Raw genomic sequence first — 13,401 nt, forward strand, 5'->3', positions numbered from 1 at the left:
GCCCAGTATTATGTTTCTCAAGATATCAAGTTCAGTTCTACACATAGTAGAGCAAGGAGCATCCAAGTGTTATGAATTTAGATTATGATATGTGCACAAACAAATCCAAAATAAGGCCAGAGAGATTGAGTTTATAATCCCAAGCAGTAATTTGATATACCATGCCAAATCCAAGCTCTCACGATACAGTATATATGTTTCTTTGTGTGAAAATATAAACAAATTGCTGCGTTCTTGTACACGGTCAACTTTATAGAACCCCATAAAGAAAAGGAATGGCCTTGAATCTACAGAAGATGGGGGCCAACTAATAGCACAATCAAACTCATGATAAGCGTATACTTAGATGGAGATGGAGAAAGCCACGCAATACCGTCAGCAAATGTGTTAGAAGTAGGGTCTGGGAGCTGATGTTTTATGCCAAGAAAATAAAGAGCATCAAGAAGAATATCAAAATGGCAAATAGTTTTATAAGAAGCCATCTATTTGATGATATCTGGTTAAGATGCCTTAAAAGAGCACTCCGAGCACCTTCTACGTTTGCCAATGATTCATCCATATTGTCATCAATCCTGATGATGAACCAACAACCAAACTTAATTCAGAGTATGGAAATTTCAGTTAGGCTTCACACGCACAAATTGAAGACTAACAAATAAAAGAGAAGTAATCGATGACGTGAATAAAGGGCGTTGAGTACAAAGATCGGATACCCAAGCAAGCAGAGAAACATTCGGTTTTTGTTTCCCCCACAAGAAACAGCTAAGCAAGGACATAATACCTGATAGCAAGTTCTCCTTGATGTGCTACCATTGTGGCAAGATGTGTAAAAATTCCACTGAGTTCTGAAATGGTGGATTCCACATTATGGAGAGCAACGGCACGACTTTGGGAATAATTTTCCTGCCTAGGAACCACCTGCTGTAACATTGACAACTCCATTTGCTGTGATGGGGTGTTCTCAACAGCTAACCTTCGTCTGACTTAACAAGGCACAATACAAATAGTTATGGACAAGCAGATTAATCTACTGCACTGCACCTACTGTACTGTTTCAATTAAAATTAACCAAGCAACCAGATCCAGTTTTCAAAAAGGAAACCAACATCAGGATAAACAAATTGCAAAAAGTTAAAAAGACGTTAAGGAAAGATGGCATCAAAATCAATGCAATAAGAAACCATTTGAAGATCATGTCTATGATTGGTATGCAGGTTAAGATGGCAAACATATTTGGGTACAGCAATATGACAAAATCCCTCGCATGCATTATATTGGTGAAGGTGGTAATCCTGCAACTTTCTTACCAATCATTACTACGCATCAAATGTATAGATAAAAAGAACACCCACTGAATGGATATATGACTGAAATACTACTAACTTCAACCATGTATGTGACTTTCCAGCTCGTCAAGAACAAGAAAAACACAGGGCATGCTTAGTAGCAATGAAACAAACCTCAATTGACCCCCAGCTTGAGCTCCATTTGACGATAATCTGATAAGAAAACAAAGCACAAGAACCTAAGGTATCAGAAAACAGAAAGAAAAAAATATTCCATCTCTTGAATTAGAAGCAATATTTGCATGTCACTTCAATGAATACTCACAAAGATGATTGGGCACTTCCAGATGTGTTACTTGACCAAGGTGGAGGTTGCGTTACAGTTTTGGCTTGATTTTGAAAAGGACTTTCTCTGGTTGCATTTGCAGAAAATATTTGTCTCCGGCTCTCATTGGCCTTGATATTCTGTAATTTAAAAAAATTGTAATTAGAACTTAGAATTATAAACTTAAATATTTAGGAAGCTAAAGTTGAGTATGCATGGGACATGTTATATCGATTTGTTTCAGACAGACCTCTGTTCTTATTGTTAGCACATCTTGAAGCCGTTTTGTAGCTCCCATAAGTCTGCTCTTCAGGTCATCACAGACAGCTGTTGAATGAACAACTCTATCCTCTGAATAATTCCCCTCTGCTATCTCCATGTTCTGGATTGTTTGCAAATCTGTGATAGCTACATTCAAGGATGTAATATCATTCTTAATCAAAGCAGTCATTTCCTGAATTTCCCTGATTGGATCATCAAACATTGATGATCTTTTTGCCACTGCAAAGTTCAGAGTGATAAAAAAAGGGCCATCATTAGTCGTAAGAACCACTTATTAATTCAACCAGTATTCACTCTACAGCTAAATAAGATCACATGAAAAGAGGCAAAAGAGAAAATCAGTGTAATTGAGGATCTTGCTCACAAAACAAAAATGAAATTCGGCGAAAACAATAGTTTGATCAATACAAAGTACTCGAGTTTAAATGTTCATTATATAGACAGCAAGATTTCAGACTAACAAACGTATCGAAAATATTTCACCACTTATGGAGGATCAATACAAAGTACCCAATTGCTAAGTGACAAAAAATTCAACCCGAAAACCATCAATATCTGAACCATTTAATAAATATTTCAGGAACCAAACAGATCTGGAAAAGATACTCGCAGCAAAGGGTGGTAATTATAATCGTAGTTCGAAAGGGGTAACGAAAAATGCATACACTGAGCAAGCCTCACAATCTTCTGAGAGGTTTCTTGGATTCCCAATCCAATACGCGAGGCTTTCTTGCTGAATTCCGATCGTAAAATAGCCGGCGATCTGGAGGGCGTGGACACCGATGGTTCATTTTGAGCTAAATTGACGGCGGCTGTGGCTCCGCCGATCTTCTTCAGCGTCTCCGATAGTGACCAAAACTCCGACGTCCGATCACGATATACGGAAGCCATTTGCCGATGCCGTCGCCGTTGCCAGTGCTACTGGAAAATCAAGGCATGGGATTGAAATTGATGAACGTTCTTTAGTTAGACATACCTGTCGCAACGCATCACACACCTTGATCGGTGCTGCTTTGGACATTCGCTGGCCAACGACGACGGTGGGTGAATGTAATGGGCTTGGGCCGATCTCTAAAACCTAAACCTTTTTGTACAAAGCCCAAATGAATCTTCCGCCGACAACCTTCAAGGTATAACACTACTAATGGGCTTTTAAGTATAAGCCACTTTTAGTGGGCTTTTGTACAAAATGAAGAAGCCCATTAAGCGTCGCGACCCAAAACATTAAAGCCTCCAACAATGAACATTGACCGTCGGATCTAGGTTAAATCAAAACCCTAACCTCCAATTCACGTATATAAAGCGAACCAGCGCCCACATCCATCTTCCATCAGCCTGCTAAGCTCCCCAGGAGTTGTCCAAAACCCTAGAAATACTTCTTAGCACTACAGAGGTTAAAGAGACGGCATAGCTTCGCTGTCCGCCTTGACAGAGCCACTAGCTTCTTCTTGGCCCTCGGTTTTGCTTCTCTTCTTTCTTTTATAGACCTTTTTGTTGTATCTTAGATTTTCATCACAAACCCATTTCAATGGCTGTGAAACCCACCAAGGCTGAAAAGAAGGTCGCTTACGACTCCAAGCTTTGCCAGCTCCTCGACGAGTACAGTCAGGTCTTGATTGTGGCCGCTGACAATGTTGGATCTAACCAGCTCCAGAACATTAGGAAGGGTCTTCGTGGTGACTCTGTTGTGCTCATGGGAAAAAATACCATGATGAAGCGTTCTGTGAGGATCCACGCTGAGAACACTGGAAACAAGGCTTACCTCAATCTTCTTCCTCTTCTTGTGGTAAGTGTTGCAATGGGTATTATATTGTGGTCTGAGTTTCCAATACTTTGTTGTTATCGTTTTTCTCTAGGCCCTGCCTGCTAATTATCTTCGCAAATGAAGCTTTTGACATAGTACCTTTGTTTGTTGTAATAGGGAAACGTTGGTTTGATCTTCACCAAGGGTGATTTGAAGGAAGTCAGTGAAGAGGTTGCCAAATACAAGGTCTGTAGTCTACTAGAACAAAAATTTAGTTCTGAGATTTTGAGTATCATTTTTTTAGTGTTGTATGAAAATCTAATATAATGAATGTTTCCTATCATGAGTTTATCGCTTATCAGTTTTGTTATGAATTTTGTTCTCCCTTTCATGCTCTTTCTGTCAAATGATTCATATTTTAAGCGTAAAATACATCGAACTTGATCGTTTTATCTTTATAAATCCTTAGCTTATTTATTTTTAATGTCATTCTGGTTTAAAAATGGTATATATTGTTTAAAAAAATTTATATTTGACATGTGTTCTTGTCCTGTCCATATCGCATTTTAAAACAATTACATGTTACCCCGTTTCTGAGCGTTCTTGTTTATATTCATGCTTCGTTGTTTTGTAAACAATGACATGTCGGAATTATGAACTTGGTGGTTGCGAACATATTCTATTTTTGAAGTTTACTGTCATTCTTCTGTCTTGTCTTTATTTATTAGGTTGTTAGTGTAGCAGAAGTTGCAGTTTTTGTTTTGGAGATATCTTTCTTGTCATGTTTTAGGTTCCGGTTTGTACTAACATTTCATAGACCAACGATTGTCATCAGCTTGCTTTTTTTTTATCTTCAATGATTTTGGGATGGTAATCTTGTTTCCAGTATTGGGTTTTTTCATTCTTATGTTTTCTGTTCTTGTGCAGGTTGGAGCCCCTGCTCGTGTTGGTTTGGTTGCTCCCATTGATGTCATCGTCCCACCAGGCAACACAGGGCTTGATCCATCTCAGACCTCTTTCTTCCAGGTTTGTGAATTTGATTACTTAGTAATCTTTTTCTATGAATGGACTCTGAGATTTTGTGTTCTTCTCCTTGCAGGTTCTTAATATCCCAACTAAGATTAACAAGGGTACTGTTGAAATCATCACTCCTGTGGAGCTTATTAAGAAGGGTGAGAAGGTTGGATCTTCTGAGGCTGCTCTCCTTGCCAAGCTCGGAATTAGGCCATTCTCGTACGGTCTTGTTGTTCTCTCTGTTTATGACAACGGATCAGTATTCAGCCCTGAGGTGCTTGATCTGACTGAGGATGATCTCCTTGAGAAGTTTGCAATGGGTGTTTCCATGGTCACATCGTTGTCATTGGCCGTTTCATACCCAACTCTGGCTGCTGCACCACACATGCTCATCAATGCATACAAAAATCTTCTTGCTGTTGCAGTTGCTACTGACTACTCCTTCCCTCAGGCTGAGAAAGTTAAAGAGTATCTCGAGGTATGTTGTCCATTTTTATGTTCTTTGGCTTGGTTTAAAATGCAACTGACAAAATCACCAATTGCTATTCTTTGTACTTGTACAGGATCCTAGTAAGTTTGCTGTCGCTGTGGCCGTGTCTGCTGCTGATTCTGGCGCTGCCCCTGCTGCTGCTGCTGCTGCTGCAGCTGTGGAGGAGAAGAAGGACGAGCCAGCAGAAGAGTCTGATGATGACATGGGTTTCAGCTTGTTTGATTAATCTGTACGTTAGAGATATAGTAGCTTTTGTGTTTTGCATCTCTTAGACTCACAGATTCGAGTTTCCATTATGTTCTTCGGAGTTGTATTTTTCAGCTGAATTATTTTAGGTTTTCGTCAATGGATTTGCTTAAATTTTGAGATTTTTTATGGTTTTCGTTCTTTATTATTATTATTTTTCTTATACGTTTCTTATGTTGATATTAGACGTTTCAATTTGTCATGATTTATATTTATTAATTTAACTAAAACTATATCGAAACCTAAAATTAATGAAATATGTCGTTGAGTTGATGACACAAAATGATAAAATTGTCCGTTGAGGAGAAGGTAGGAGCTATATTATTGCCTTTGGGTATCAGAGGAGCTATATTATTGCCAAAAAATGAGATGGATTAAAACTACTAGAATCGAATTACAAAGTAGACGTATGTTATGAATTGCATATTGGGAGGGATGGATGATTTTACCAAAACCAAAGGTGACGACTATCAACAGCCTTGACAGTTGAAGGTACCAAAGGCATCATTCCTCCATATTCTTCAACAAACGTGTTCACGCATTTGCTTCTTCTTTTACTATGACCTCCTAAGCTACTAATTCCACCTGAACCTATTTCATAAATCCTGCCTGCAGCCAGATCCACCCAATAAAATCACAAAACCTGCGACTATATTAATTAAAATGTGATGATTTCATTCATACCTTTGACCCATACAGGAGGTGCACCACTCACATTAGCAACAACAAAAGACATTGCAATGTCTTCACAGTTCCTGCAACATACAAATTCAAGCCTGTGAATGACAATTTTGACAAAAGAAAGTGGAAAATGCATTTAAAGGAATAGGGGAAAAGGACCTGTTTTTGGTAACATAATTTCTGATTGAAGCAGGCATGTGGTGAGTGTAAATACCCAAATACTTCGAGTGGAAAAAGGCAGCTTTTGAAAGCACCATACTGTATGTACCAGTCCACCATACTGACCACCATCCCCCATATATGTATTTCCCCACTTCTTCCTGCTGCATTACCAATCAACAACATTAACCAAAACATTTCAACTTTTTAATCCTGTTTTCATACTTATTAATTATTTCTGCATACTTCATTCGCTTTACCCACCAACATTTACACCTAAAAACATCAAGAACATGATGCAGCAAGATGGAATTAACATACCGCCTGATCAATCCAATGCATGCGGGGCACAAAGCCAACCATAGTCTCAGACGCGCTTTGCCAAACAGTAAAGGCAAACTCCAGAGTAGAACAAGCAAATATAACATCATCATCCACGGAAAAAATGGCATCTGTGTTTAAATCCTTTATTTCCTTAAACCTATTGTTCAGGCTGTCCTCTTTATTCATTTCAAATCTCAACTCGATCTCTCGATCGTTTCGAGAATTCTCCTTCACCGTCCTCTGCAGAAACGCTACTAAGGAATCAGGAGGAGGATCGGGTTCACTCCATACAATATGTATCGACTCAACTCCCATACAAGTCGTGTAGTGAGATATGGACTGCTTCAGAAGATCATGCCGCTTCCATGTGTTCATTAAAATCGCATAACGTTTCCTACAATTCCATGTTCACACAATAACTCATTGCAAATCCATGTCTACAAATTGTTCAACACTACACAATCAAACATTAAATTTGTATGGAGAACCATAGTTCCAATTTAAGGTATGTTTAGATAGTAAATTTCATTTTTGTTGGATTCAATATGCCTTGAATCGTTAGTAAATTAATTTCATTGATATAAAATAGCGACTAGTATGAAATGAAACATTAAATTTATTTTAAATCTTTTCAAATGTCTCTGAAAATTAAAAGGATCTTGGAATCATTTAATCATTTTAATAATAAGTTTTAAGCATGCTCCATAAATAACACAAAAAGGAACAAAAATCTTTGAAAAAAGTTGACTGAAAACAAGAACAATTTTAAAAATCTAGAGGATTACCGTAACCGACAACTAATTTGATTTTGAGAATCTTGATTTTCATCCAAACATACACAAACGCAACAAGATCAAGAAATCATAACTACTTCACGTAACGACATAACAAAGAGGCAAAAAATTCATGACCGAAAAATGAACATAATTAAAATGGCGGGAGAAAGAAAAAACAAAAATAAGAAAATTCAAACCGCGGCGTAGAGTAACGGAGCGCCGTAGCGCCGTCGTCGGAGGTCCATCCCATGAGATTGGAGGCGCGAGTGGCAAAGAGGACAAAAGCGAGTACAATGCAACAACACAGAAGATGCTTGATCTTGATCGTGACGGCGATTTGCCGGAGCCACTGGATCATAACCGGACGTCGTAAAGAGCTCCCTCTCATTCCGGCGAAACTCAACTCCGATACTTCCGGCGTTCCGGCCGCCGTTCGCCGATTTCGATCGAAAATCCGATGAGGCGAAACTGAATGAAGAGCGATTGTTATCTATGACGGGTGTGGAATTGTATTGCGGAAGTGAAAAAGTGGACGTAAAATGTAATTGTAATTGTAATTGCTACGGTATATTGGTGGAAGATTATATAATACAAATATTCGATCCCTTTTTAACATTAATTCAAATATTCAAATATTAATATTTTATTTTTATTTTTTTATTCTCTTTTTGAGATGACAAATTATTTATTTATATTATAGATTTTAAATTATGTTAAATAGGGTGGATAAACTCCGATTGATATTATTATTATTAGTTTATTAATCATTGCATTTTTATAGAAAAAATTATGTAATTTAATCTATATTCCATTATCATTTTATTTTTTGAGACTTTTTAAAACACTTATGACTGGCTTGCCAAATATTTATTTTTCTGGAGAGTAATTGGTAAGCAAATATAAAATTAAAAGAAAAAAATAGATTTAGAAGTGGAATGTCGGCCCAAATTCTAACACCGCGCAGTTTTATTGGGCTTTAATTTGGGCCTCCAAATCAGATACAAATCTTCCTACAAACAAACCGAAATTGGTTTGGGTTGACGAGAAAATTTAATGTTGCATTTTTCAAAATAGCAAAAAGTAATTTTTAATATTAAAATATAATTAATAAATGATTAAAAAAAATAAATACCCCATTCATAAAATGTGATTTTATATATAGAATTTAGTTAGTGTTATCAATGAAAATGATATGAAGTCACCTGTCCAACCAAAAGGTATTGCTTCTGACAACATGCAAAAGATGTGAAAATAAAATATATTTTATTTAGAACAATTCGAACCTAACCAAAAAATAGAAGGTTGGGTTGGATTACCCATTCAACTAACATGAACTTTTGGCTTGGTTAAAAAAAAAACATTTTAACCCAACTCAATCCAACCCAATTTTTGTACCTCTTACCTTTTAGTCGTAAAAAACAGTTATTTTAAAAATAAACTCACTTCTAACCAGGTAATCTCATGCGTACTCTGCTTTCTACATAGTGCTAGTTTATTACACGAGGGGCACGCTATCAAAATATTTAATTTTTAAAAATTATGATAATTAAAAGACACGACTGAATATTAAAATGTAATATTGTTCTCTAATAAGCTCACTAATTTATCCAAATACTGAAAAGAAAATATTTAAATAGACTTCCTATGTACCGACTGATAATGTGATTTAAGAAAGGATGGTGGGACCATGGATGGGACCCACAGGTCCCACCATCATGTGATTGCCAGGTAATCTTTTAATCAAATACATGGCTGAAAGAAGAGAGGCGGTTGGAACATAAAAAAGTAAGGTTGTCGCATACTGAATTTCGAATCTTTTATCTCTAAACTATTGTTTTAATTTTAATCACTTGATAATGATTTTGTAACGAATTCACTATTTGTTTAATATATATTAATTAATCTAACTTATCCAATCATTCACTAATCCATAAACAATTGTTCTTTTTCTTTATTTTTTGATGCATTATTAGAGAATTAATTAAAAAAATTCAGAAAAATTTGTTGCTTACAAGGTATTTAATACTATAAAATATAGGTTTAGTTTCTAAAATTTAAAATTGAATTAACTGCATCCATGATTGAATTTTGAGAAGAGTAGGGATGCAGAAGCTGACGAGGAAATTTGAGGGCACAGTTGTCAATAATAATTTAAAGAAGAGTCGGAATGGTGCGTAGACATGCGTATATTCCGACAGGTGGCTATACCACGGCCAGCGCATCATCCCAAAATTACGGGCTGTTTTTTTTTCCCGAAGTAGATTGCAATCATGCATTGCGCTCAAAATACTGTATTTCTTTTTAAAATAAATATAGGTGACATTATATTTTATTGTTTATTTTAATTTAAAATTTATTTCTGTGGTGGATTTTAGTTACAATAGTCAATAGTAAACGTGTTAAATTGGAGATGTCAGGAAGCTCGTATTATGAGATGATTTTTATTTTAGTGGAAATTTATTAGAGTGACACGTGTTATTTGTATGCACGAGGAATTAAATTTGTAATTGAAAGTAAATATGTATTTGAGAGAGAATTATGAATTGACGAAGTTTGTGAATCTCCAAGCTTCTTTGTCGTTGTCAATAGACATGGAAATCAAAGGAGGGATTTCATCCGCCTCCCCACCAAAAACGGTCGGTCACCGGAAGCGGCATTATAGACTTTACAGTCCCCAATACTACTGGCTTATATCATCCTGCCACGTGTCCCAATCCTTCTTCCCGCCCAAACCGCCCATGATTTATTTTTATTTTTTTTTAACCTTCCACATTTTATAAATGACTAAATATAATCGAGATTACTAAAAAACCCCTCCTCGGCCCCACCATATTCTTCCCATTTCCAGCTACCGTTTTCAGAAACCAAATAATTTACATTGCACTCTATATATATAGCCCCACCACTCCCCGATCTGTACCATCGTCTTCAATCGCAGAAGAAACAGAGACGTAAGAGAAGAAGAAGTTGAAATGGAGGGAAAGGAGGAGGATGTCCGATTGGGAGCAAACAAGTTCACTGAGAGGCAGCCGATTGGGACAGCGGCGCAGAGCCAAGACGACGGCAAGGACTATAAGGAGCCTCCGCCGGCACCTCTGTTTGAGCCAGGGGAGCTCACTTCATGGTCCTTCTACAGAGCCGGAATCGCCGAGTTTTTAGCCACTTTCCTCTTCCTCTACATCACTGTTTTGACCGTCATGGGCGTCGTCCGCTCCAACGAAATCAACGGCAATACCTGTAAGACTGTCGGGATTCAGGGGATTGCTTGGGCTTTTGGTGGTATGATTTTTGCTCTGGTTTACTGTACCGCTGGAATCTCTGGTGGCCACATTAACCCGGCGGTGACTTTCGGGCTGTTTCTGGCGAGGAAGCTATCCTTGACCAGGGCGATTTTCTACATAGTGATGCAGTGTCTCGGCGCCATCTGCGGTGCCGGCGTGGTAAAGGGGTTCCAACCCAAGCCGTACGACAGGCTCGGCGGTGGAGCTAACATGGTGAGCAAGGGGTACACCAAAGGGGACGGGCTTGGCGCTGAGATTGTGGGCACATTTATCCTTGTTTACACCGTCTTCTCCGCCACTGACGCCAAACGAAGCGCCAGAGACTCGCATGTTCCGGTAAGTAAACAAAATTAAAACACTCTGTACTTAAACCATTTATAAGAACTAAACCGAAATGTTTATGAACAGATTTTGGCGCCGCTACCAATTGGGTTCGCAGTGTTCCTAGTCCACTTGGCCACCATCCCGATCACCGGCACCGGCATCAACCCAGCTCGGAGTTTGGGAGCTGCCATCATCTACAACAACGAGAAAGCCTGGGATGACCACGTGAGTTTTTTTAAAATAAAATTGTAACTCCATTTCGAATAAGCTAATTTTATGGTAACTAATCTGAATCTGTAATTGGTGGTTGGTGTTACAGTGGATTTTCTGGGTGGGACCCTTCATCGGAGCAGCATTGGCAGCTTTATACCATCAAGTGGTGATCAGGGCCATTCCCTTCAAGTCCAAGTGAACATCCAATAATTTGGAATCCAATGTTTGAATTTGATGAATCTGTATGCATCATTTGTATGAAATCAAGTGTTAATTCAATGGAGTGAGTGTTCGTAGTTTGTTTTTTTAGATGGGTGATGTATAAATTTCTTCGATCTTTAATAAAATGGGTTGTCTTTTCCTTTTTATTTCTGTTTTATGATGATGATAGTATACATGATGAACAGAACTATAAAAAAACAATAAGAAGGCACCAAAAAAAGGGCCAAGTTATGACCTTTTTTTTTTTCTTTTCAAAATTTAATGGTTGTTTAATAACGGATAAAGCATGATGTTCTACCGAATTCTAGACTTTTATCTGTCACTATATTTCTTTTGGGTTATTTGTGAAGCCAGTAATAGATGCACAACAGGATTTATGATCTTTAAATATTGGGGAATAAAATAAATTAAATATTGGCTTTAAAATTATAAAGAAAATGGGTAGTTCAACATAAATCGGTTTTTATTTTTTTTTTATTTGTTGAAATAGAATTACTTGAATTGTGTTTGATTATAAAACAGGATGGTCGGCCGATGATAACTTATGTTATCCACCACAAGCAACGCATTTCGTATAATAATCAAGGTGATGAGGTAGTGGCGTCTTTATTTTTAATATTCATAGTTAATTAATTAATTAATTAATTACATGCAATATTTTATTATTATTATTATTTTGAAGTAGGTTGTGAGCTATCAATATTAAAAATAATATATTTAATGCCTACCTCTCTATTCTCGTCCCCATCTCTATCCCCGCCAATTTTCCACCCATCCCCACTTATTTTCATATAATAATAAATAAATATTTATTTATTTTAAATTAATATAAATCAAAATTTTAAATTTTGTTTTGTCTTACAATTATATTTTTTTTTTTTATCAATTTTTACAAATAAGTTATTGTTTGGTTTTAATTCATAAATATATATATTTTTTCTTTTTTTTGCGCATAAGTGAAAAAAAATGAATTTTGAGATTTCTTATAAACATTATCATTTATTATATTACACCCTCAAAATTTGAGANTTTTTTTTTTTTTTTTTTTTTTTTTTTTTTTTTTTTTTTTTTTTAAGAATGTTGTTGAAGACTAGTGTGATATTAAAATTTTCTTTCTTAAAAATTATGTTGATACATTATATTGTATATATATCGTAGCATAAACGGTTAGTGAGAAACTCAATCCTTAATTGATTTATGCCCACAACTTGTATCAAGAGTGTTTCAATGGCATTGAGACACAATTGAGATGCCATTTTAAGAGTTATCATTAGAGGAACTGTCTAGCATAAGGCAAATGATGAGACAAAGGAATTTTCCACACTGAAAGACGACTTCAGTCCCACACAAAAGCGTAAGTTGTGGACCTCTAGAACCCCTAGCACACACGAGAACCTCTCCCAACAGAGGGAGAGGGGCGGAGACAAGAATGGGAAGTTTCTCTATCCCATTGGTAGACAACCTAATTGCAGCCATGGATGTGGCATGAAATTATTAACCATCAAATTGTTTTGTTTTGTTTTTTCTTTTTTTCCTTTTATACTTCTGTTTAACATGTTTATAATCAATCGTTATAAAAGAGGGAGAAAAAAAATCCATTTCTTGGATGAAAATTTTTACATCGCCCATCACATATAAATGTATGGACACTTAATTCATTACATTAACACTTAATTTAATACAAAAGAGGCAACAATATAATAAGAGCGTAGAGAGGTAGGCATATTTAAGATTGGAACTGTTGGTCGGATATGAAATTGGATAATAGGGATTTGGATTTTGTTTTTTCTCACGATGAATACTGAATAGAACACGAGCATTAATTATAGTGTGAAGATGTTCACTTGGATTTGAAGGGAATGGCTCTGATCACCACTTGATGGTATAAAGCTGCCAATGCTGCTCCGATGAATGGTCCCACCCAGAAAATCCACTGTAACACCAACCACCAATTACAGATTCAGATTAGTTACCATAAAATTAGCTGATTCAAAATGGAGTTAAAAAAATTGATCAAAAAAAAAAAAAAAAAAA

The 13,401-nt window shown here is 36.6% G+C and overlaps 5 protein-coding genes across 5 annotated transcripts in view; 2 read left to right on the plus strand and 3 right to left on the minus strand.

Annotated features, from left to right (window-relative positions):
* Positions 1 to 111: 111 nt before the first annotated feature.
* Positions 112 to 2,907, minus strand: LOC111796423 (syntaxin-31-like). The gene is made up of 6 exons (XM_023679040.1): positions 2,559 to 2,907; positions 1,862 to 2,112; positions 1,612 to 1,751; positions 1,461 to 1,499; positions 782 to 979; positions 112 to 572 (listed from the first exon to the last, which is right to left on the minus strand). Exons 1-6 carry the CDS (start codon positions 2,782 to 2,784, stop codon positions 416 to 418), a joined length of 1,011 nt encoding a protein of 336 aa, XP_023534808.1. The 5' UTR covers positions 2,785 to 2,907; the 3' UTR covers positions 112 to 415.
* A 305-nt stretch (positions 2,908 to 3,212) lies between these two features.
* Positions 3,213 to 5,528, plus strand: LOC111796439 (60S acidic ribosomal protein P0). Its single transcript, XM_023679044.1, has 5 exons — positions 3,213 to 3,679; positions 3,815 to 3,883; positions 4,565 to 4,663; positions 4,737 to 5,129; positions 5,215 to 5,528. The coding sequence occupies exons 1-5, from the start codon at positions 3,422 to 3,424 to the stop codon at positions 5,365 to 5,367; spliced, it is 972 nt and encodes a 323-aa protein (XP_023534812.1). The 5' UTR covers positions 3,213 to 3,421; the 3' UTR covers positions 5,368 to 5,528.
* Positions 5,529 to 5,741: 213 nt separating this feature from the next.
* On the minus strand, positions 5,742 to 7,799 carry LOC111807426 (glycosyltransferase family 64 protein C4). Its single transcript, XM_023693160.1, has 5 exons — positions 7,525 to 7,799; positions 6,549 to 6,945; positions 6,228 to 6,391; positions 6,072 to 6,142; positions 5,742 to 5,996 (listed from the first exon to the last, which is right to left on the minus strand). The coding sequence occupies exons 1-5, from the start codon at positions 7,713 to 7,715 to the stop codon at positions 5,833 to 5,835; spliced, it is 987 nt and encodes a 328-aa protein (XP_023548928.1). The 5' UTR covers positions 7,716 to 7,799; the 3' UTR covers positions 5,742 to 5,832.
* Positions 7,800 to 10,238: 2,439 nt separating this feature from the next.
* Positions 10,239 to 11,513, plus strand: LOC111807435 (probable aquaporin PIP1-4). The gene is made up of 3 exons (XM_023693172.1): positions 10,239 to 10,944; positions 11,017 to 11,157; positions 11,252 to 11,513. The coding sequence occupies exons 1-3, from the start codon at positions 10,300 to 10,302 to the stop codon at positions 11,342 to 11,344; spliced, it is 879 nt and encodes a 292-aa protein (XP_023548940.1). The 5' UTR covers positions 10,239 to 10,299; the 3' UTR covers positions 11,345 to 11,513.
* A 1,694-nt stretch (positions 11,514 to 13,207) lies between these two features.
* LOC111806595 (probable aquaporin PIP1-2) overlaps positions 13,208 to 13,401 on the minus strand; it is a 1,291-nt gene continuing 1,097 nt past the window's right edge. Inside the window, exon 2 of the mRNA XM_023691974.1 lies at positions 13,208 to 13,300. Coding sequence (XP_023547742.1) covers positions 13,208 to 13,300 — 93 coding nt within the window. The remainder of the gene's footprint in view (positions 13,301 to 13,401) is intronic.

This window comes from Cucurbita pepo, chromosome LG01, assembly GCF_002806865.2.
Source record: "Cucurbita pepo subsp. pepo cultivar mu-cu-16 chromosome LG01, ASM280686v2, whole genome shotgun sequence".
Classification (NCBI taxonomy): Eukaryota; Viridiplantae; Streptophyta; class Magnoliopsida; order Cucurbitales; family Cucurbitaceae; genus Cucurbita; species Cucurbita pepo.

Excerpts from the sequence above, each read along its gene's own strand:
- LOC111796423 (XM_023679040.1), bottom strand. The coding sequence starts at position 2,784 with ATGGCTTCCGTATATCGTGATCGGACGTCGGAGTTTTGGTCACTATCG. Across the intron at positions 2,113-2,558 it reads GATTGTGAGGCTTGCTCAGT|TGGCAAAAAGATCATCAATG; the intron begins GTATGCATTTTT and ends TGAACTTTGCAG. Across the intron at positions 573-781 it reads CAAGGAGAACTTGCTATCAG|GATTGATGACAATATGGATG; the intron begins GTATTATGTCCT and ends GTTCATCATCAG.
- LOC111796439 (XM_023679044.1), top strand. The coding sequence starts at position 3,422 with ATGGCTGTGAAACCCACCAAGGCTGAAAAGAAGGTCGCTTACGACTCC. Across the intron at positions 3,680-3,814 it reads ATCTTCTTCCTCTTCTTGTG|GGAAACGTTGGTTTGATCTT; the intron begins GTAAGTGTTGCA and ends TTGTTGTAATAG. Across the intron at positions 4,664-4,736 it reads CTCAGACCTCTTTCTTCCAG|GTTCTTAATATCCCAACTAA; the intron begins GTTTGTGAATTT and ends TTCTCCTTGCAG.
- LOC111807426 (XM_023693160.1), bottom strand. The coding sequence starts at position 7,715 with ATGAGAGGGAGCTCTTTACGACGTCCGGTTATGATCCAGTGGCTCCGG. Across the intron at positions 6,946-7,524 it reads CTCCGTTACTCTACGCCGCG|GAAACGTTATGCGATTTTAA; the intron begins GTTTGAATTTTC and ends ATGGAATTGTAG. Across the intron at positions 5,997-6,071 it reads ACCTCCTGTATGGGTCAAAG|GCAGGATTTATGAAATAGGT; the intron begins GTATGAATGAAA and ends ATCTGGCTGCAG.
- LOC111807435 (XM_023693172.1), top strand. The coding sequence starts at position 10,300 with ATGGAGGGAAAGGAGGAGGATGTCCGATTGGGAGCAAACAAGTTCACT. Across the intron at positions 10,945-11,016 it reads CCAGAGACTCGCATGTTCCG|ATTTTGGCGCCGCTACCAAT; the intron begins GTAAGTAAACAA and ends GTTTATGAACAG. Across the intron at positions 11,158-11,251 it reads AGAAAGCCTGGGATGACCAC|TGGATTTTCTGGGTGGGACC; the intron begins GTGAGTTTTTTT and ends TTGGTGTTACAG.